This window comes from Barbus barbus, assembly GCF_936440315.1.
Source record: "Barbus barbus genome assembly, chromosome: 25".
Lineage (NCBI taxonomy): Eukaryota > Metazoa > Chordata > Actinopteri > Cypriniformes > Cyprinidae > Barbus > Barbus barbus.
In genome coordinates this window covers 21,495,441-21,516,918 of record NC_136753.1, presented here as the reverse complement: position 1 = coordinate 21,516,918, position 21,478 = coordinate 21,495,441, and the positions used below count along the sequence as shown (strand labels likewise).

Below are 21,478 nucleotides of genomic sequence, written 5' to 3'. Positions count from 1 at the left end.
GTTTTATCTGCTTATAAAATAATAAGCTTCCATAAAGGTAAGAATGGTCCTGAATGTAAATCTAAAGTGGACAAATATTATAGTTAATTTCTGACACTGGTGTCAAATTATAGTATTTTAATAGTATTGTGCCATAAACAGTAAAAGAATTTGAGATGCAACTGACACATTTTCATTATAGTTTTTACTATATAATATAATGTAATTAAACTAAAAGACGCTTCAGTAAAGTCTCGAGTCAAAATGAAGAAAAGCTTTGACCTTTGAGCAAAAGAAAGGATGTCATGGATACACGCAAACATGCCACCCATAGACTTTAGTTACTTCACAGCTTCATTTACAGAAGTGAGTGGCGTTGAAAAATCCTGGCATATTACAATTTAGCTTAATTTTATTTGAACAGCTATTTTTTAAACAATGCCAAAAAGTCCAGTATTGGGAACGGAGTGCTTACTGGATGACCCGACGCTGGTAGAGGAATTCAGGCGGTTAAAAAAGCGAGATTTGACAGAGACTTACCTATTTCAAATAGCATGTGGTTCGTTAGGACCACATAAATGCAGTGGTAGTGCCTTTAGGAAGCATATAACCGATAAGATGAAAGAATCAACTCGTTCACAGCCGAAACACCTCGACGCTGGACCTGCAACACCTGCATCAGACCACAGAGGCGCCGCTGAGTTTTACTCGCGTTTACCTGGAGACAAACCCGCGGAGCACCTGGACTGGATCAGCGACAGGAAAGCGTTCAGAGAAGCGCTTGAACGCATGGGAGATCTGCGCAGATGGCTCCATAATAAACCCATCCTCACCGACTTGGAGGTCCTCGTTATGGAGCGAGACAGACAAGCTAAGCGGATGTCATCACTCCCTCCAGAAACAAGCAGTGTTCCACCATCAGATGCGGTCGCTGTAGGAACATAACTTCATACAATGAAAACTAGATGAAAATGTGATGTGCCTCTACAAATGCCACAACTAAAAATATTATATAAAAAAACACGAATTGCATTAGAAAAATTTGTTAAACCAAATAGTTTGTACAAATATTTTTGGGGGAGTGTTTTCAATTTTGTCTTTATATCATAGTCTCCGAGCGCGCTCAGACTTGAACTGGAAGAAGTGAACAGCTTTCTGCGCATGTGCGAAGCCTGCAACCTCTCCAAACTCTTGGACTGGAATGAGACTGGTACATTAAAGCGTATAGACCTCAGTGCTCTGTTTAAAAAGGTGTGCATACACAGCTCTGGCAGTACATTTGTTCTTTAGTTTTTTGCACAGACTTAAGAAACAAACAAATGTGTTTTTGGTTTGATTGTAGGAAGGCTTCTCCATACATCCTGAGCGGCTGAATGTGCTGATGTCCTCTTTGAATAGTAAGGATGGAAACTCAGTAACTGTGGAAGACCTGGCTGCTGGTATTCAGGCCTGGAGCGGAAAGCATCAGGAAAACAAAGAACAGCAATCAAGCCCAGGTATATCTTGGTTTGGGGGTAAAGATAGGGACAAATACTTGTCCAGGTGCAAAGGTGTGATAATGAACGTTCATTGCTTACAGCATGTAACATCATAAGGTACTGCATGTTTATGTTAAGGAAATTGGAATGCAGACTGTGAGGGAAGGATTGGGTCAAGACATGGAGACGAGAAAGATGACCAGGTACACCAACACATAAACATATAAAAAGAACTATCAATTTTTATTTTTATTTAAATATAAAAATAAATATCAAAGATCATTACAGTACCATGTTCCCACCAAAGTACTTTTTATAATGATCACAAAAGTTAAATCTTTATTACTATTTGTATACAATTAATGTTAATTACATTATCAGATGATGAGGTGAGTTATGCCACATACATAGTAGTAAATGTAAATATTTCTAGGAGGGCATGCAGGATGTGGAGGTTTTAGCGATCATGCGGAGAGTGCTGGCAGCCACCAAGACCTCTTGCCCTTCTTCTCTGAGTGGCCCAGTGGGCAGAGAAGTGGATCGTTTCAGGAGACTTTGTTTCAGAGAATACCTGAAATCACTGGAGCAATGCCAACAACAAGGGCTAAATGTGAGCCAGGCCACACTACAGAAAGGTATGTTATATAGTATGGTGTATATAATAGCATAGTAAACGATTGAAAAATTAATGCCAAATACAAATGCAGTCTAACAGTGTCTCTTTCTCTAAGTCCTGTTGCACCCTGGTGACAAATTTGGAGGTTACTTTGGGACACCCAAAACACATCGAGTTGAAGGTGGAGCACATAAGGACCACAAAGAGATGTAAGTCATTGTATGATAAAAAAAAAAAAAAATCTACTAATCAGGACCAGGACGAGGAGATGTCTATTTATTTGTTTTGTTAACTTTTCAAAAATTTGAGGTTAGTAAGATGGGTTTTTTTGTTTAAGAAATCGATGCTTTTATTTAGCAAAAAAATAAAGACATTTAGCTTGTTAAAAAGACTTCTATTTTAAATAAATTAAAAGAAAAAATGGATCACGGTTTCCACAAAATATTAAGAGGCTTTTTTCAACATTAGTAATAATAATAAAAAATGTTTCTTGAGCACCAAATCAAATTATTTCTGAAGAAGCTTGTTACACTGAAGACTGGAGCAATGGCTGCTGAAAATTCAGCTTTGCCATCATAGGAATAAATTACAAATAAAAAATGACTGAAATAGAAAACAGATATTTTAAATCATATTAATAATCTTTCACAATTTTTACGTTTGTACTGTATTTTTGATCCAATAAATGCTTTCAGGTACATTTTTCAAAGATACTGAAAAATCTTACAGACTCTTTATTTTGGTTATGTCTGTATATGTGTTGTAGGAAGCCGGTTTGCTGGGCGGACCCTAATGCTTTCTGGCCTGGAAGGGAAGATCATGTGCGCTTGTTTCTGCCTGTAATGACAAGCGCTCCTGCAATGGTTTTATTTCAGCGTATCGAACATACTGTTGTGCCAAGTCCTGGACACTGGCCTGTAAATCATTTAGGATACTCAACCTCTGGAGACATAGAGGCTCACAAAACGTACAGCCTCTAGAACATCTTTGACTGTATTGAATGTCTGTATTAAATGGGACTTTCTAAAAAGTGAATTTCTACCATTAGATGGCAGCATGAAAACACTGAAATTCTACTGTAGGTGCGCTGCTATTTTTAGCTGCACAGGTCTTTGCTTTTTTCACTCAACATATTCTTCTCTGTGACAGAGTGAACTAAAGCAGTTATGTTTGATTTAATAAATACTAAAATGTAAAAAAAAATTCTCAATACTGTTTTTTTTACAACATGGAGTATGAATGTACAAATTACTTATGTGTGTTGTGGGAATAGAACTCTGTTTTCCTCTTTTCTGTATTCCTGACACCAGGGTATTTGCATTAGGAAGTATAAAGCAGAGTGATTTGTTTGATGATATAGATCTGGACAACTATGGATATGAGAAAACAGAAAGAGCACACTGTAGAAGAGAGTCATCAAAGATAGAGGATACAAATTTTGAGATGTCACGAATTTTGAGTCCGCTCCTGTCGACTCGTGAGAACGGTCTTCTCTTCAGTTTACTAAGTCATGACTGCAGTGTGAGTTCACTTTTTTAAATACTTTTTCTCATCTCTTTTACTTATTTGTTTGTTATACATTATCGGATCTAAATACCATAATTATTTTTCAAAAAAGATTCTATACTGTGTACAAGAATTACTGTTAGTGCACTTCCATTATTCATTGTTAGTATAGTATGTTGCTTGAGACCTATGTTATTCTATGACATAACTTCAGAAGAGATATTTCAAATAACATGAACTTTTACTGAAATAAGTTTATATATATATATATATAGCCTATATTTAAATTAAATTTTTCAGCTAGTTGTCAGAGCAGCAGTTGTCATTTTTATTTAGTTTAATTTTATATATATATATATATATATAGACAAAAAAATACAAAAACAACAAAATTAGTAACTTAAATTAAAATGAAAACTCAAAATAGAAAAATAAAAACAAATTTAAAATATTAACAAATAATCTCTTAATACTAGAATAATAGTGACTGGGACACCCACATCAGACAATTGTCTGGTGTTTTATGCTCTTTCCACATACTTATTTAGCTTTATCTGGAATACACAACCTGACCACTGGTTTTTCTGGTTTGTAGCCAGAACACATGGTGGTTATTTGAATGATTCACAGATATTGAGCTGCAGAGGCCAGTCATAGTACAGACACATACAATTATTTTTCAACTATGCAAACTTATGCAAATTGAATATTTCCCACAAAACTGCATATTTGTACAGAAAAAAGGTACTAAATAACCACTGACTGCACTGTCTGCAATACAACTGGATCTGTATTTGTGATTAAAAGTGTATTAACTAATATATACTGCATATGTACACACTGCACTTGTATTTATGTATATGTGTGTGTGTGCGCGCGTTTTTGTGACATTTGAGGACATAAATTTATATAAAGTCATGGGTATGACATAGGTATTACAAGGAGAAGGTGACTTATGAGGACATTTCCCCATATCCCCATATTTCAAAAGGCTTATAAATCATACAGAATTAGTTTTTTTGAGAAAGTAAAAATGCACAAAGTTTCCTGTAAGGGGTAGGTTTAGGTGTTGGGCGACAGAAAATACGGTTTGTACAGTATAAAAACCATTAGGCCTATGGAATGTCCCCACAATTCACAAAAACAAATGTGTGTGTGTGTGTGTGTGTGTGTTTGTGCTCGTGTACATTACAGGTTTTAGCATGTGGTATTGTCCAGCTGGTAATGGCAGCCACTCCACAGAAAAAGGAATGGAAAAGTCACAGTTCTGGAGTATTATGTCTGGTGCAAGATAAATCTGTGAATTCAACATTCATGAGACTCTATTGTCTTAAGGTGAGGCTAACAGATATTACAGAAAGAATCAGAATTTCTTGAAATCAGCAGTAGAAGCAGTTTCAGGACAAATCTAAATTTGAAAGATTGTTAATAGATGATTTTGTGTACATTTCTCTTTAAATTCTACATTCTACAAATTATACATCAATACAATCTATTTTTATATATTTAACACTAAACATCACAACATTATCACAAATGTCATACTCTCTGTCTTTTTAGTTGGCTTATTCACTTGCTTTATTTTTTTTATTCTTGCACATTCTCAGAAATGTCTTCTACAAAGTCTATATTGTTTTTTGACCTATTCCCACCACTTGTTAATGTGCAATGGATCTGCTTTAGACTTTTAGGCCGTGTCAAGATGTGTGAACGTGGTATTTCTCTTTGCAGAAAGCCAAGCTGCAGTGGGAACAGGAGCTGTACACACCATTTGAATACTCAGAAACTTGTCCTCATTTCCATACCTTCCCTGGTGATGTGAGTGACAAATCCATTGCATTGAATGTATGTGTGTAAGTGTTTTTATGTCTATGTGTGCATGTGGATCCGCATGCTCAACCAAGCATATTCAATCTCACAATTGACTAAAAAAGTATAAAAATGTTTTATAAGGTTGAGGTTTAGGGCTTAATTAAATATAATTAACTCAACAATAGAAAAGCAATAGAAGTCGATGGAAAGTCCTCATCATAATGAAAACCAAATGTGTGTGTAGGAGTGTCAGATAGGAATAAACTTTGCGGAGGAAGATGAGGCCAAGCAGTTCTACATTGCTGCGCAGAAGCAGATCACTGACAACAAAGGTCTGACACTCTGAACTCTCCTTGCAAATCGCATTAAAATAATGAACGTTGTGCCAATGAATGTTCCTCTCTTCTCCAGCATCTTCGGGACTTGCACGCAGATACAGTGTGGGGGGTGTTTCTCACTGGAAAGAAAAACTTGACAATTGTCTTAGAGGAACTGAATTGCACAAGAGGTGAGAAGCAAATCAGACATAGACAGGCAACCAGGGCAACCAAATAAAATGATGCATTTTAGAGAATGTTTTACAATTTCAGTTTATATACTTACAAATGTTATGTTTAATTCAATGTATTACTTTCTGTTTATTTATAATTGTAAGATTTATTGCAATTTTTGAGTGAAAATGTTGAAAAGTAAATCCCACAATAGTTTTTTCAGTTGGTTTCTGATTATTTTTGTTTTTTTGTGGCATTAATTCTGGCCATAGGCTTTCTCTCAGAAGTTTACCCAGAGTTCCACACCGTCTTGATTCAGATGCAGCACTTCCAGAGAGCAAACCCACAGTTGCTAGCACAGCGTCCAGCCAATCACATGACTCAGCACAGACTCTCTCCAGTATTAATGAAGAGTCTATATCGCTTGCTCAGAGGAAAGGGCCCCTACCACCTATTCCCATTCATGCCAGGATAGCCATGTTGAAGTTGAATTGCGATGCTAGCGTGCAAAACTTTGACTCCACTATTCCCATTCCATCATGGGTGCCACCCCCTCCATCTTACCAGGCCCCCACTGTCCCTCCAAGTTCACTTGTAAGTATGTGCTCTTATATTGTATGATATACAGAAATGTTTGTAAATACCTGTTTAATGTAATTATATCTCAATGTGTTTGTTGTAGATTAAAGATCCCTACTCTGCTTGAATAAAGCACAATTTTCACTATAATGGTAACTCATCTGTCTAAATGTAATTCAACTCAGTTTTCTCTTTAAGGAATATGTCAGACATGTTTCTATATTTGCAGCTGGCATCGAGGATGAATCTGGCTATGATGACTACCTTTAAATTCACCATCCTCTCCATCATTTAGGACTTTATGACTCAGCAACAGTGGGATGTGGTCCACACAAGCACTTACACGTGGAATATATATCTTTATTAATTATATCATAGAAATTTCTGCAGAACAACTATAGATTTTTTAAAGAATGATGAATGGTGTAATCAAAAACATAACAGTTTCTGAAACAAAATATCAAACCATGTAATGCTAAACCTCTACTCCAAATTTCACTTATTCTTAGTTCTTACAAACAAGTATCCAAATACTTTGTCTTAATTCTGAACAGTGTATCTATTGTTTAAGATTTTAAATCCTGAATAAATTCATTTTTGTGAAACTGTTTGCTTGAAAATGTACTTGTGAGTTATGTTTTAAATGGATATTCCTCCCAAAAATTAAAATTCTGGGATCATTTACACTGTCAAACTGCATGATTTACTTTATTTTATGGAACATAATATATATTTTGAGAAATGGTGTTCCGGTGTCATTTGGTTCCCAACCAATATTTTGTTCAAATATATTATGTTCTGCAGAAAAAAGAAAGTCAAACAGTTTTGGATTCAAAATGGATGGGAGTAAATGATGACAGAATTTAGATTTTTGGGTGGAGTATTCCTTTATAAATAAATGACAGTTGCATAATCTGACACTCACACAGTTTAGGTGAGGCTTAACTATCCAAACACTTTTTGGATACTATTTATCATAGTGACTTTACCCCATTTACGTAGGTACACTCAGTCAAGTGTTTTGTCAGAGGTTTGATGACAGTGTTAGTCAATGACAGCACAAAATGTAATATGTTCTGCATGATAGTGACTAATATATCAGATTTTGTCCCTCACTGATAGATGATAACATAAAATGTCAGCATTATCATCACATTGTTGATTTTAAGTTGACCCATTGAGTGTGCATTACTGTTAATGAATGTACATTTACAAGATAAACAGTATGTACAGTACAGTTAAGTGGATTAGACAAGTGGGTGTATAAGAGAGAGAGACATGTTGGCACTGTACTTCTTCATTATCCACAGCTCATTTTAATTAATCTACTCTTTAAAAGCAACTCGTCTGGCATTATATAATGAGAGTGAGTGTTATAGGCGTTACTCTGCCCTCAATCTGTTTCTCTGAAGTCAAGGACTCCCATGTGGCTGTTTTTAGACGCGCGTCTGTTATCTAAACACGCACGCAAATCCTGTATAAAACGCCTTCTAAACAATGATTCCACGAACCAACGAGGACAAGCACAAGCTCTTCCACGCAGTCCGCTCCTGAACACGTCAGCTCTTTATTAGAACCTGAATGATGAGGAACACTAGCCGCTTTCGAGACGGACAAGACCGCGACGGGACAGGTAAGACACGGCATCTCTCCTCCTTCAGCAACCGTGTTTCTTTGCGGTCAGTTGTATTTGTCACGACCATATGAATCTGTAGAAACTGTAAACGGTGTGTGCCCGCAGCGAATATGTTAAGTAAACAAATACTTATGATTCGTGAAATATAAAAATATTTCTAATAATCAAAGCACTCACATAATTGTATCTCTAACAATGGAAATAACATTGTTACGTGGATATGGGATTTTTTTCAGTTATTTGTTGGCAGCTGACAAACATAAGACAACTAATGAAGCCTACATGTACTGTAAATTCTGTAGCTGAAAGCATTATTGTTATTCTGCTATCCACTTTATTGATTTGTTGTTGTAATGCATGGGACAAGACTAGGCTACTTATTGTCAGGGCAAAGTAAACAAACTTGATATTCATTTCAAACAAACTAAACATTCATTTCTTGAGAAAATGAAAGGGAAATGGAATGATTACACAAACTAATTTATTTTGTTTTTACAGAGCCAAAACATATGTATTTTGTCTCTTGCTGAAGTAACTTTATATTATATTCAAATGTAGCAGCAGCATGGGTTAAATGAGAATTTGCAATTATGAAATGCAGACACTCCTAGTCTTATTATATGGGATAAGACAGCTGGCATGAGTAAGCATGCAAGACAAATCAGTCAGAGGGATGGATGTTAGAGTGGGTCATGACAAATTTTGGGAGCTTTGTGTGTGTGTGTGTGTGTGTGTGTGTGTATGTGTGTGTGTGTATGTGTGGATGCATTTCACTGTCTTAGATCAAATTGCATGGTATGCCTGCTTGGCTTAGTCAGAGTTGCAGCTGCACTGTCACCCGAAATAAGACTAAACCATGATACAGATGTTACTTTGTACTGTGCATAAAACCCTGTTTATATATTCTGTTTTGGTTTAGTTTGAGATAAAGGGGTGGACATGGGTTTTCAAGCAGATCTAATTAGGGTGTGTCAGTAATGACCCTGTTTGTTGGTCGGTGGGTTACTATGGCAACACACCCTGGCAAAATATATCAGGCCTTTGTGTAAGTGCTAATAAATCTCTCTGTGATCTGTGACCCATGCTCTTAGTCTCTTTCTGTGTTTATCTGTGCTTCCCTGAGATATCTGCGTCTTCCTTCTATTTGTTCTCTCTTTCCTTCTGTGTATATCCACAGAGAGTTGTTCCTCTTGTGCGTTCTCTTTTTCCTCCTTATGTTGTTTATTTGTTGCGCATGTGTGCTACGCTCTCCATCCCTGTCTTGCTTTCAATCCTTCTCTGGTTATCTGTGTGAAAGTTCAGCTCCATTCCTCCAATCCCATTTAAGGATTCAGGCTATGTTTTACGTCTGCGTTTGTGTATATGAGTTTATGTGTCATATCTAATGAAATAGTATGTTATATGTGCAAAGTCTGCTGCATCATTGACTGCATACTTGATGCATTTTCAGCCCACTTGTTCACACAGAATGCTCTCCTGCTCTCATCTGTTTCTGAGTTTAAAAGGCTGTGATGTCACAGGCTGCTGTGTGGGTGGTTAACATCTAGAGGATAGAGAAAAGGAAAAAATATATTTTTGAAAAGCACGATGCTTTATAATACTCAGAAAAGCAAATGGCTTTTTCTGGCATAAAGAGTCATGCAGTGTGCTAAAATGTTTTCTATAAAATTTGAAGGAAACATTAATTTTTGTCAAACTAAAGAGAATTTAATAGTGACATCTTTTCCAAAATGTGCATATTAAAAACCATTAGATCATAATATTAAGAAAACAGCACTCCTTATTTTCCTGTAGATTATTAATCATTCTGTTCTGTTTACGTTCTGGTTATTTCCCAAAGAATGTTGTTAAAAGACTTGTTCCTCCTGAAATTGATAATGTTATCTGTATCGTGCTAACAATTAAGACTCAACTGAGATAGATTTTTTTTCCCCCAAAACAACTTGTTGATATTTCATAACATTATGAACAATCATATTGACATAAATAATATAAATACAACAATTTAGCTGGGAGTTATTCTTGTTGAGATGCATTATACAGGGCAGGTGGGGAACTATAAGATTATATAAAGTATAATTATTGCATAATTCAATTATGTTTAAGTTCCCAACCAAATTCCAATCAAAGTTATTATTACGCAGAAAATTTATTTTTTATATGTGGGATCCCAGAGTGCTGGGTCCCTGGTTATTTAATGAGATTAAAAACTCCTTGCCTATATTTCTTTATCTTTTTCATTCATTATCTAAGTGGACCTGATTGCTAATTCATTCTAAAAGATAGTCTTTAATTATCACACAGGTGTAAAAATATTGCGGTTGAGTACCTGAGCAGCTTGCTGTTGTCCCACCTGTCTAAGGAGATTAGTCCTCCTGACCCGCTGACATTAGGACATTAGGACACTCTCACCTTTTTTTTCCATTTCTCTTCATCCCCTATTTTATTTATTTGCAATCTAGTTAAAAAATAAAAAAGGACTGTGGTGATTTTAAGGGTAATTAAGACACATTATATATATTTTACAAATATCTTGATTTCTTTAAAGTTTACTACATGGCTTACTATATACACACAAAATATGATTCATTATTCAACCACAAGATGGCCCTATTTGCCCTGCTTGTCATGTTGATATCTGTTGAGGATATCCGATGAGCCAGGATATCCCTTGTCCCTGCAGCATCTGCAAAAAAACAACCACCTGCTACCTAAGGCTTGGACACAACTGACCTTTTGATCTACAGGCTTATATTTGCGATTGAAACTGTTTTGTGAACAAATAATTGGACTGGAAATGAAGGAAAAGGAGCAGAGAACAAGAAAGGACAGAAAGTGATGATAAGAACATATGGGAAGCAGAAGGGAACTGTTAAAAAAGCCAAATCTGGTTAAAAAAGCTAAACTGACTGGCTAAAATAAGATACGTTTTTTGATTGCTAAATAATCCCCATACTTTCATTTATATTATTTTAAAGACTTATACGGTTACATTTACTATTATTTTAACATGTGGAAAATTCACTGAATAAAATGGTGTAGAAACTATTTTAAAATCATAGTAAATTTCCCAAATAATTACAAAGAAACAGCAAGTAACACATTGAATTAAATGTGAAATTTTGAAGTAGAAAGACCGCCATAGTATTATCTTGTAAAACTACTCCAATAATCTTTGTTTTATTTACAACTTCGAAAAATATTTTTTCCAGTGTAGTAATAAAAAATATTGGTTTGTCCAGACTTTGGTAGTATACATTTGCTAGTTTCATTGTATTATATATTCTTATACATATTAGCAGTATGTTTTATTGTGCCTATAGTAAACATATGTATGTATAAATATGTAATGTATATATACATTAGTTATATGCATAGCCAGAAATATTAGTTTTCATACCTGACCCTACAATATTTCTTAAAACTATGTTTTAATAAAGGAATGTACCAAAAACTGAGTATAGAAAACATTTTTGTTGAAAGCACAACAGACCTGCTTCTATTGGTGAACCTATACTTTCTATGTAGCTTATATATTTATAGGGCAAAGTTCTTAGTAATATTATTAAGGTGTTTGGTGGCTAAAAAGAACAGAACGTTCAAGTCCTAAGATGTTTACCTCTCTGTGCCCCTCTCAGCGCACGCCTCCTCGTGCAGTCTCTCTTCCATTCTATTGGTCGATTCCTCACTGTCGATGGGCTTTGATTGGACAAAGATATATCAACATTCACGACCCATGTGCACTTCATGTGAACAGTAGCTGCAGAACTGTTTTTCTCAAACTTCTGCGATCATTTCGGGACTTTTTTGGCACCCTTCCTCATGTTTTTCCCCCCAGTTTGGCCACATCACTGAGTAGTTTTACGGTAGATTAGATATAATGCGGTATTTCTAGTGTAAATTGTGTAATTTTCAGCGAATGGGTGCCCTCTAACCAAATACTAATATAATGACAAACAACACTTGTTAAACGAGTTTAACATATTCGGAGAATTATTATGGTTTTTGTATATGCATTGAACCACGATGAATGTATGCATTAATGTGCAGGTGTGCTTACATAGTGGAAAAATTAAGAAAGACATTAAAACTGATTAATTAAAGCTAACTAAGTAGACATTAAAAGCATAGAGTCGTGTTAAATTTGTCAGATGACGTTTTTAATAAAAAAAATATTATTCAGCTTAATCAGTATTCAGTATAAAATAAGATATTTTAGCTATAGTAAATAGTCACTAGGCTCTCACAAGTTAGTAATCAAATTTTTATTTGCTAATGTAATTTAGCTTTTAATGGTTGTGTTCATGTAACTGGTATTTAATTATTGTCTAATTATAGAACTTTCAAAATAGGTTTAAAATAAATATGGCTACAGTTTTAAGTAGAGAGGGAGGTGTTGTGTGCGCGTTTTTTGCTGGCATTACGGTACAGTCGGTCATTGCCATTGCTCAGCCGATATGACATACATCCCAGCAGCTCAGTCTCAGAGAACAGGCGATCAGCTCTGAAGAACCGGGTCATGATAATACACCCAGGATGAGCTCCACCGAAGATGATATAATGGCGATTCCCAGAGAGCTCACACAAAACCCACTGCGAAAAATATGGATGCCATGCAAGAATGGGCTACCGGAAAAACACATTTCTCAGAAAAGAGGTAACGTTAACGTTGTTTGCTTTGTGCAAGCCAGCTTTTCACGACTACAAATGATCAGACAATGCAATTAATGTTATATCAATTTATTGGGTTCATTTAACGTTACTTGCATGCGTATACGCGCATTTTTTATTTATTTAGCAGAATTTGTGTGTATTGCATCTTTTAGGTTTCTTAAAGTCACCATCTGGAGTTGAGTAATAAAATGCTCTGGGGTGCGGAAGTAATGGTGCATGTTCAGTATTTAGGCAGATTGTCATCATATATGCTTTTTTGTTGTCTCATCAATTGATTTATCATGACATTTCTGAGACAAATATTCATAGAACTCACACGATCGGTGCTTTGTAGGCGTGCATCTAATTCAAGCACTACAAAGTAAACCCAGTGAACCCGGGCTGAGTAAGTTAGGCGCAGCGTATAAAGACGGGAATGATGCAACCAGGATGCACCGAAACCTGCTCAGCCTCAGATGTTAGGTACAGTAAGCTACATTGAAGCTCTAATCTAAACTCTGTAGTATTTAACAACAGTATATTTTCTCCCAGTGTCTCTTAAGCTTTGCCAGTTTTTCCTAAGCAAGAGTAAACACTGAGTGTATATGAATAGCATGTGTCCAATGCGTCACACAAAGCCGAAAGTGCTGTATCACCATTAAACTCCGCATACTCTCCCTCCGTTTGCGTATTTACTTAATTTATCAGTAACAACTCAGCATCACGAACATATCAAATGAATAATTTGTACCGTGAGACACCAGCATTGCTCCAGCATGTTTTCAGCACCGGTACAGTAGCTGCGTGCATTGTGTTGGGTAGCTGGTGTCCTATTGGCTGAGCCCTGGCTGTAGACGCTCTCTGATTGGTCAATGGCGCATTCGCTGCCCATGTGTGAAGCGTGTGAACAGCAGACCCCTGATGCTCTTAGCTCATGTTGACCAGCTCTTTGTCACCCTGATAATAAACATCATGACAGAAAATGTGACCTAGTGTTTGTCATTTAGCTCCTATTTTGATAAACAAAATGAAACCGTTCATTACAATATGCTAGTTTATTGATTATATTATTTCCACACTAAAAACTGGGAAGCAAATTGTGTGTTATTTACATCCAATACATTGATAATTATCCTGCTTGAGGTAACTTTGGAAATATTAAAGAGTGGAAATCGTGCAGCCGGTTTTTCTGCCGTTTTGTTTTGAATGAAAGATGTTTAATGTGTCTACCCCTCCCCCCAGTTTCCCTCAGGAGTTAAAAAAAAACTATGATGCCATGTTATTCTATCCTATTTTGGCGAAAGTGGCGTACCTTTGTGGTTGTATTCCCTCTGTGGAGTGAAGTGTGTGGGTGGGATATCAGGGTTGTGGTCTGACTTTAGGGATGTCCTTTAAATTCCTTTGGGCCTGTTGCGTTCCAATGGGCAAAAAGTAACTGTGCAACAGTTGAGAGTTTTTCCAGATCTCTGTGGCCCCAAAGCTGCTGTCATACAGGATTTTTAGAGGAAGTTTATAGCCTTTTAATGAGCAGGTTTGCAGAGTGAGGCGGTTTCTCAAAGACACGCTACACTTGTAGGGATGTGTTTAATTAAATGCAGATTTTTGTGTAATTGGCAGATTCGTTTTGAACTCTGTGAACCTGACACTGAATGAGCTGTACTTGCAGCAAAAACTGATGCTGAACAGTCTCAGCAGGATCCGTATTTTTAATTAGTCAGCAGAGAATTGACTGCATTCGGGTACACCATGCACATGATCTCTCAGTATCTGAGGATCCTGACTGATGAGGAGTCAGCAGACATTGAAAAGAGCTTGATAACCAGGAATGGCGAGTTTCATTTGGTGAAATGCAGAAAACAAAAGCATCTTATAATTTGAATAATATGCACACACTGCTCCGGTGTGTTTGTGTTCACTACTGTGTGCGCGCACTTGGATGGGTTAAATACAGAGCACAAATTCCGAGTATGGGTCACCATACTTGGCCACACGTCACGTCACTTCAGGAAGACTGATGCAAATGTATAAAGTACATGGATCTGCAGAAATGTTTTGGTTTGTGCCTGGATGAATATCATTTTTTTTGCTCTTTTTGGTTAAGATGAAAAGTGCAAAGCTGATGAAATCAGAGTTTCCAAAGACTATTTCATAATATTTCACAATATCCAGAATGCATTTATTCTCATCAAAGTAGGAAAAGTTACAATTCCCTCAGAGGCTGTAGAAACGCTGCATATATGTTCCCCTGACCAACAATAGTCTGCATGGTTTGCTCTGACAAATTATTCATACCAACTGAAAAACCAAACAAAGAGAGCATTCACTGTCTTTTCAGCTATATATTTACAGACGCATTTTTATTTTCTGTCTCTCTGTGTCTTGGCAGTTTGCATGACCAACTGTCCCACTCTCATTGTGACTGTGGGCCTGCCAGCGAGAGGCAAAACCTACATTTCTAAAAAACTCACACGCTACCTCAACTGGATTGGTGTACCAACAAAAGGTACGGTAAAATGCACTCATAGTCCAAAATATTTATACATCCAGCATACAGTGACTAAATCAGTGTATTTTTTGCAGAATTCAATGTGGGACAGTATCGGAGAGAATGTGTGAAAATCTACAAAAGCTTTGAATTCTTTCGCCCTGATAATGAAGAAGGGCTGAAGATAAGAAAGTAAGATTCTGCATGTTCTCCATTTGTGGATGGTTGGTTTCATATGTTTTTGCTGTTGTTGTGCATTTTGTGTTGTCGTCCTGATTTCTTTATTTTTATTCTGTTTTCAGGCAGTGTGCTTTGACAGCACTCAATGACGTCAGACAGTACCTCAGTGTGGAGGGCGGCCAGGTTGCTGTGAGTAGTTTTGCATTTTCATTACTTTTATCACACTGATTTATAATTTATACATTACTTTTCATTAAAGCATGGACACATTACATTGATCAAAAGTGACAGTAGCAACATGTATAGCTTCACAATAGATTTCTATTTCAAATAAAGCTTGTTCTTTTGAGCTTTCTATTCATCAAATAATCTGTATCATGTTTTCCACAAAAACATTCAGCAGCTGAGATGTTTTCAATAATGATAATAATAGGAAATATTATTCGAGCACCAAAAGCATTATATTGATCAAAAGTAACCGTAAAGTATAATGTTACAGAAGATTTCTATTTCAAATAAATGCTTCTCTTTTTACTTGCTCCTTTTTATTTTTTATTCAACAAAAAATCCTAAAAATATTAAGCAGCACAATTTTGTTTTCAACATTGATCCTGCTAGTAAATTACATTTTAAAATGCATTAAAATAGAAAACAGTTATTTTAAATTGTAGTAATATTGTTTTTGATAAAATAAATACAGCCTTGGTGAGCATAGAGACGTTTTTTTTTTTCATAAACATTGAGTATTATTCAGGAGTGTTTTTTTTTTTATTCTTTTTCCCCAGGTGTTTGATGCCACGAACACAACCAGAGAACGGAGGGCCACCATCATAAGATTTGCAGAACAAAATGGCTATAAGGTAAAACACAACATTCATAAAACGGCATTATTTTGTGTAGTTAAGTATTTCTTCATTATTACACTTTTCTTTCTATCCTACTATCCTCAATTCTTTATTTTATTTTTAATTAGGTGTTTTTTGTGGAGTCTGTCTGTGAAGACCCCAACGTTATTGCAGAGAACATTGTGGTAAGGAGATGTTTAAAAATTGACAAGTGATTCAAACGTGTAGTACTCCAGTGATTTCTAATGCTTTCTAATGTAAAGCATTTTTCTTCAGTAGATGAATAATAATGTATTAAATTATCCCAGCATTAATTTCTGCTTCTTTTTGTGTCGGAGAGCAGCAGGTGAAGCTGGGTAGTCCTGACTACACTGACCGCAACACTGAAGAAGCCATCCAGGACTTTATGAAGAGGATCAAATGCTATGAGAACAGTTACCAGCCACTGGATGAAAACCTAGACAGGTCAGAAATCCAATTTCATTTGTTTCATTTGTTTTCATTTTGTGTGTAGTTGCTTTAATGCTGTATGTTTTGTCTTACAGAGAGTTGTCATACATTAAAATAATGGACGTGGGTCAGCAGTATCTGGTGAACCGTGTACTCGACCACATCCAGAGTCGAATCGTTTATTATCTGATGAACATCCACATCACGCCGCGCTCCATCTACCTCTGTCGACATGGAGAGAGTGACCTTAACGTCAGAGGTCGCATCGGAGGGGATACAGGCCTGTCGCCCCGCGGTAAAGAGGTGCGTTATGCTTTGTGTCTGTGAAAGAGTGTCTACAGCATTGGTCATTTGGATTTCATTATCTTTCTTTTCTCGTATGTCTCAGTTTGCTCAGTGTCTAGGGACGTTTATACAGGATCAGAATATAAAGGATCTCAAGGTGTGGACGAGTCAGATGAAGCGAACCATTCAGACCGCTGAGGCGCTGGGTGTACCATACGAACAATGGAAGGCCCTCAATGAGATTGATGCTGTAAGTATTATATGGCAGTGTTTTCTTTGTAATTCCATTTAAAAGTGCCATTTGAGTGACTCTGAGCATGTGTGCAGGGTGTTTGTGAGGAGATGATGTATGAGGAGATCCAGGAACATTATCCTCTGGAGTTTGCCCTCAGAGACCAGGACAAATATCGCTACCGTTACCCTAAAGGAGAGGTGTGTTGAAAAACTATATTTACAGCCCAGCCAACTAGAAAGGAACCTCATTAAATCTGAGAGAATTGAACATTCCTGCTCTTTACAGTCTTATGAGGATCTTGTCCAGCGATTGGAGCCAGTCATTATGGAGCTTGAACGGCAAGAGAATGTGTTGGTTATTTGTCACCAGGCTGTTATGCGCTGTCTGCTTGCTTACTTCCTGGACAAGAGTGCAGGTGTGTAGATGGGGACATGCCGTGGTTAATAAAATATTTGCATATTGTTATCTTTAACCTTTCGTTTGCCTTCCAGAAGAGCTGCCGTACCTGAAATGTCCCTTACACACAGTCCTGAAGCTTACTCCTGTGGCCTATGGTGAGAAACTCTTCTCTCTTACACACTTGAGGAGCATGTGTACAGCAATATAGTTGGTACTTCAACCAAAAATGAAATTTAACATCATTGATCGACATGTATGAGCCCTGCACATGAGATGTCAGGGGAAAAACATGAGGTATTTTGGCTACAAATTCTTCTTATTAAATAAATAATTATAATATATGGTTATATTATTCAATTATTATTATTATTTTTTTTAAATAATAATTAATAATTTAACCAAATAGAAACAAGGGAACTGATTGGATATAACATGGCCAGAATTTATCTAAAACAAATTAATGTTAATCTAATGTGCCCGGGATTTAAAAAAAAAAAAAAAAACAGGGAACAAATTAATAAAACATGTACACAAATTAAGTCTTGACAATTACTTCTTAATTTGAAGCCATGATTTTTTTTTTTTTTTGGTTTGGCCATGCACATGTATATCTAAACCTCTATTATATTTTTTCCATCGATCAAAAAATGATCTATGCAGATGATCAATTCCTGCAGAATCTGTTTTCCATACAGTGGAAGTGGATGGGGACTGGGCTGTCAGTAACAGAAAAAAAAAAAATACTGTGACTCGTGTACTCGTGACACAATGTAGTCAAGTCTTCTTACTTTGTATGATAGCTTTTTGTAAGGAACATTCTGAAGTCATTTCCAGTTTTTTTTTTTTCCCTTTAAGACCACCTTGACTCGACAAGAGTAGTGACAAGTTGTTCTGCATTGTCCTGTTCTGTGTGAAATAACAGCACTGACAGTAAATATTGAGCAATTCAATATGAAGAAACGAACAAGGAGTGCCGACCTTAAGTAGTTTCATAGAGCCAAAAATGAATCGGAGGTTTTTTTTATTCTGTTACAGCAGTGTTTTATGAAACAGGTTTAAAGACCGTGAGAAATTCCTTGTGAAAGCCCCCCCCCCCCCCCCCCCACCCCAGTTTTATCTGTTGAAGAGCTCACTTAATTACCTGGAAACATGAACTCTTGAAATGTACTTGAATGTAACCTAGATTGTGTCCTGCATTAGGCTGTAAAGTGGAGTCGATCTATCTTAATGTGGAGGCAGTGAACACTCACAGAGACAAACCTGAGGTGAGAAAACCAGAGTCATTTTACATATATAAATATTAATTCTAATGAGATTTGGAAAAATAATTCTTTTTTTTGACTGTGACAGAATGTGGACATTTCCCGTCTGCCAGAGGAGGCTCTTCTCACTGTTCCAGCCCATTACTAACCTATGACCTCGCATCCTGTACATCAGCAACACTCCATCTGGCTGCTCTATCCTTTTTATGTGACTCCTCTCGTTGGTTTCTGAGTGGTTGGAAACGCTGAAAGTCAGTTATGAGTCCTGACGATGAGCAACTTTAGGCCTTATATTTGTATTATTCTCTCTTCTCAATTGACTGGAATCCAGTTATTGATTAATAACCCTAGTGTTGGGGTGCGAGTGTGTGTGTGTGTGCTCGTGTATGCACGTGCAGGTCTGTTTGCAGTCGAGGCTGGCACAGAGCAAAACTGAAGGCGATTCAAGTTTTCTTTCTATAATTTTCTACTGAAAATTTTTGCTGGAATCATTAACGTTTTGTATGTGAGAATAAATGATCAGTGCTGGTGTGTCTTTTCCACATACTGGCTATTTAAATTTTTTTTTTGCTTCGTGTCTTCACATTTTCTTAAGCAATATTTTACATCTCACTCATTCACACACTAGAATTTAAATTAAGTGCTTTGGCTGTCATCTAACACTAAATGCTATTCATATACATGACTTGGGTTAAAAAAAAGCATAATTTCAGAAAAATCGGTGCACATGAACGTTACTTTTGTACAGTGTTGAAACCACCTGGATATTGCAGCTCTTGTCACAATTGTGACAGATGTTTAAAAACAGCTGTCAATTAGGATGCTCAAAATATAGCGAGGAATTTTCAAATATATTACGTATATTATCTTACGTTTCCAGACAAATTCAATGTTTACATTTTTAAAGCCTTGTTATAATAGTAGGCTATTTTTTTGCATGTTAAGCATACTTGTACTTTTCTTTAATAACATGTTTTTTGCACGAAGAGTGTACTGTCCTAAATCTCAACTATAGATGTGAAATGCATTTGTGATTATATGTATATTTTTTTTGTTTGTTTTTTTACTTTAGTCAATAAGCCTGTGTTTATGGAGATAAAGTGAGTGACATGTTTTCATCTCAGTTAGTCATGTTTATTATAAGGACTGTTTTTTTTGAAGAGCACTTCTGAGATCTGAATATGAAGAGCTCTGTGAATCTGTGATTTAATCTGTCCTGTGGGTCTCTGTGATCGGTAGGACTGACTATGATAATATATGTGTAGCTCATGGATCTCAAATTTGATGCACAATGTCACATTTTCTGGAAGTACTGTCATTAAAACATTCTGTCATCGATCGAGTTCTGAATTATTTATGCATATTGGCATCTTCACCGCAGAGGTGTTCCTGTGTAGAGAACCCATCTTTTAAAGGCAATTTAGTTTCATTCATTGTTAGTTCTAGAAACTTGTCAGTGTAGGTGTTTATTAAACCTTCCATATGGAGCAATAGAAATTCAAAATAAATATGCACAGAAAAAAATATATAAAAATTTCACACATTATATTATTAATCTCAAACGCAATCCATTCTGATAAAAGGTGCAAAGAAATCCAGAGGGACATAATTGTAAGAACCACTCTGTGAAGGGATCCTATAATACTACACTCATACACAGTGCAAAGATTCTTTCTGAAGTGATCACGTCAGTGCTTAAAAAAAAATGATATAGCACATCATACAGCAATGAGGCTCCAAATGTCATGATTGGAGTCCTTGAGTGAGAGAACATGTCCAAGTATGACCAGACATGACCTCATTACTATGTAAGAGTCCATATTAAGATGATAGTTTTAAGGCTGTGATGGTTTGACTGCATTTATGTTTGAATGAGGCTCCATTATTTCAGTCAGGCCACAGGCCCCACCTCTCATGCCGGCTGCTGTGGGTTGATGTTGAGGTGGGCGGGGTTTCCCAGCAGACCAATCCGCTGCTTGTGTTTCCTCTGCTCAGTCATCTGAAGATTGACAACAGGGATGAATTCAGATAAATGCCATTAACTTAGAAATTCATACCTCATACCACAAATTGCCAGCTTATAACACATCTGCAATTTAGGTGGAGTACAAGCATTCCATTTCTGATTAAGAATAATTTGGCAGTCTGTGTACACATGCACCTTTATCAAACTAATCAAACACGCACCTGCTCTTTAAGCTCTGTGAGCTGATTGGTCAGGTTGGAGACTAGCCTCATTGTCGACTCTAGTTTCTCCTGCAAACTGCGCAGTTCATTTTGTTCACCCTCACCATCACTACTGACCAGTGACATGGCCCTCATACGTGGAAACCAGTCCAGATTGTGTTCCTGCATGAGGGTTAAAGAGGTCACATTACTGATAAATAACATGAAAAGGATAAACCATGATTTTATTAAAGCTGCCTTGTGAAGAAAAGGTGCAGTGGATTACTTTATTTATTTTGGAATAAAGAGCATGATTCTTGCTTAATTTTCTGCCCTCATTCTAATGGTTGTAATGTGAATATAAATGTTATCCTCATTGCAATGTAATATGTTTGCAATAATGTCATTGATCATTAAAGGT

General features: G+C 36.4%; 4 protein-coding genes across 8 annotated transcripts in view; 3 read left to right on the top strand and 1 right to left on the bottom strand.

The window, feature by feature from the left end:
* Positions 1-440: 440 nt before the first annotated feature.
* efcab12 (EF-hand calcium binding domain 12) lies at positions 441-3,268 on the top strand. The gene is made up of 7 exons (XM_079376627.1): positions 441-912; positions 1,090-1,230; positions 1,322-1,475; positions 1,596-1,660; positions 1,891-2,092; positions 2,189-2,282; positions 2,840-3,268. The coding sequence occupies exons 1-7, from the start codon at positions 598-600 to the stop codon at positions 3,051-3,053; spliced, it is 1,185 nt and encodes a 394-aa protein (XP_079232753.1). The 5' UTR covers positions 441-597; the 3' UTR covers positions 3,054-3,268.
* Positions 3,269-3,462: 194 nt separating this feature from the next.
* Positions 3,463-7,076, top strand: LOC306845317 (uncharacterized protein). Its single transcript, XM_079378027.1, has 8 exons — positions 3,463-3,594; positions 4,774-4,914; positions 5,311-5,397; positions 5,636-5,723; positions 5,803-5,899; positions 6,155-6,476; positions 6,565-6,613; positions 6,691-7,076. The coding sequence occupies exons 1-7, from the start codon at positions 3,517-3,519 to the stop codon at positions 6,586-6,588; spliced, it is 837 nt and encodes a 278-aa protein (XP_079234153.1). The 5' UTR covers positions 3,463-3,516; the 3' UTR covers positions 6,589-6,613; positions 6,691-7,076.
* Positions 7,077-7,864: 788 nt separating this feature from the next.
* LOC306845316 (6-phosphofructo-2-kinase/fructose-2,6-bisphosphatase 4) lies at positions 7,865-20,230 on the top strand. Of its 3 annotated transcripts, none has more exons than XM_079378025.1 (14): positions 7,865-8,094; positions 15,137-15,253; positions 15,331-15,427; positions 15,538-15,604; positions 16,201-16,275; positions 16,389-16,445; positions 16,604-16,725; positions 16,806-17,013; positions 17,099-17,245; positions 17,323-17,427; positions 17,516-17,645; positions 17,722-17,784; positions 18,830-18,894; positions 18,980-20,230. In XM_079378025.1, exons 1-14 carry the CDS (start codon positions 8,043-8,045, stop codon positions 19,037-19,039), a joined length of 1,365 nt encoding a protein of 454 aa, XP_079234151.1. In that variant the 5' UTR covers positions 7,865-8,042; the 3' UTR covers positions 19,040-20,230. The 3 variants fall into 3 exon arrangements, with proteins under 3 accessions (XP_079234151.1, XP_079234150.1, XP_079234152.1); XM_079378024.1 differs by lacking the exon at positions 7,865-8,094 and adding an exon at positions 12,520-12,754; XM_079378026.1 differs by lacking the exon at positions 7,865-8,094 and adding an exon at positions 13,106-13,233.
* A 113-nt stretch (positions 20,231-20,343) lies between these two features.
* itpr1a (inositol 1,4,5-trisphosphate receptor, type 1a) overlaps positions 20,344-21,478 on the bottom strand; it is a 29,671-nt gene continuing 28,536 nt past the window's right edge. For all 3 annotated transcript variants that reach the window (XM_079378021.1, XM_079378020.1, XM_079378022.1), the window contains 2 exons: positions 21,079-21,240; positions 20,344-20,890 (listed from right to left, as the gene is read on the bottom strand). In XM_079378021.1, the coding sequence (XP_079234147.1) occupies positions 20,804-20,890; positions 21,079-21,240 (249 nt within the window). In that variant the 3' untranslated portion in view covers positions 20,344-20,803. The remainder of the gene's footprint in view (positions 20,891-21,078; positions 21,241-21,478) is intronic.

Coding starts and splice junctions, on each gene's coding strand:
- efcab12 (XM_079376627.1), top strand. CDS start 598: ATGAAAGAATCAACTCGTTCACAGCCGAAACACCTCGACGCTGGACCT. Junction 913..1,089: donor CACCATCAGATGCGGTCGCT/GTAGGAACATAA, acceptor TTTATATCATAG/TCTCCGAGCGCGCTCAGACT. Junction 1,231..1,321: donor TCAGTGCTCTGTTTAAAAAG/GTGTGCATACAC, acceptor GTTTGATTGTAG/GAAGGCTTCTCCATACATCC.
- LOC306845317 (XM_079378027.1), top strand. CDS start 3,517: ATGTCACGAATTTTGAGTCCGCTCCTGTCGACTCGTGAGAACGGTCTT. Junction 4,915..5,310: donor TGAGACTCTATTGTCTTAAG/GTGAGGCTAACA, acceptor TTCTCTTTGCAG/AAAGCCAAGCTGCAGTGGGA. Junction 6,477..6,564: donor CTGTCCCTCCAAGTTCACTT/GTAAGTATGTGC, acceptor TGTTTGTTGTAG/ATTAAAGATCCCTACTCTGC.
- LOC306845316 (XM_079378024.1), top strand. CDS start 12,634: ATGAGCTCCACCGAAGATGATATAATGGCGATTCCCAGAGAGCTCACA. Junction 12,755..15,136: donor ACACATTTCTCAGAAAAGAG/GTAACGTTAACG, acceptor GTGTCTTGGCAG/TTTGCATGACCAACTGTCCC. Junction 17,014..17,098: donor TGTCGCCCCGCGGTAAAGAG/GTGCGTTATGCT, acceptor CGTATGTCTCAG/TTTGCTCAGTGTCTAGGGAC.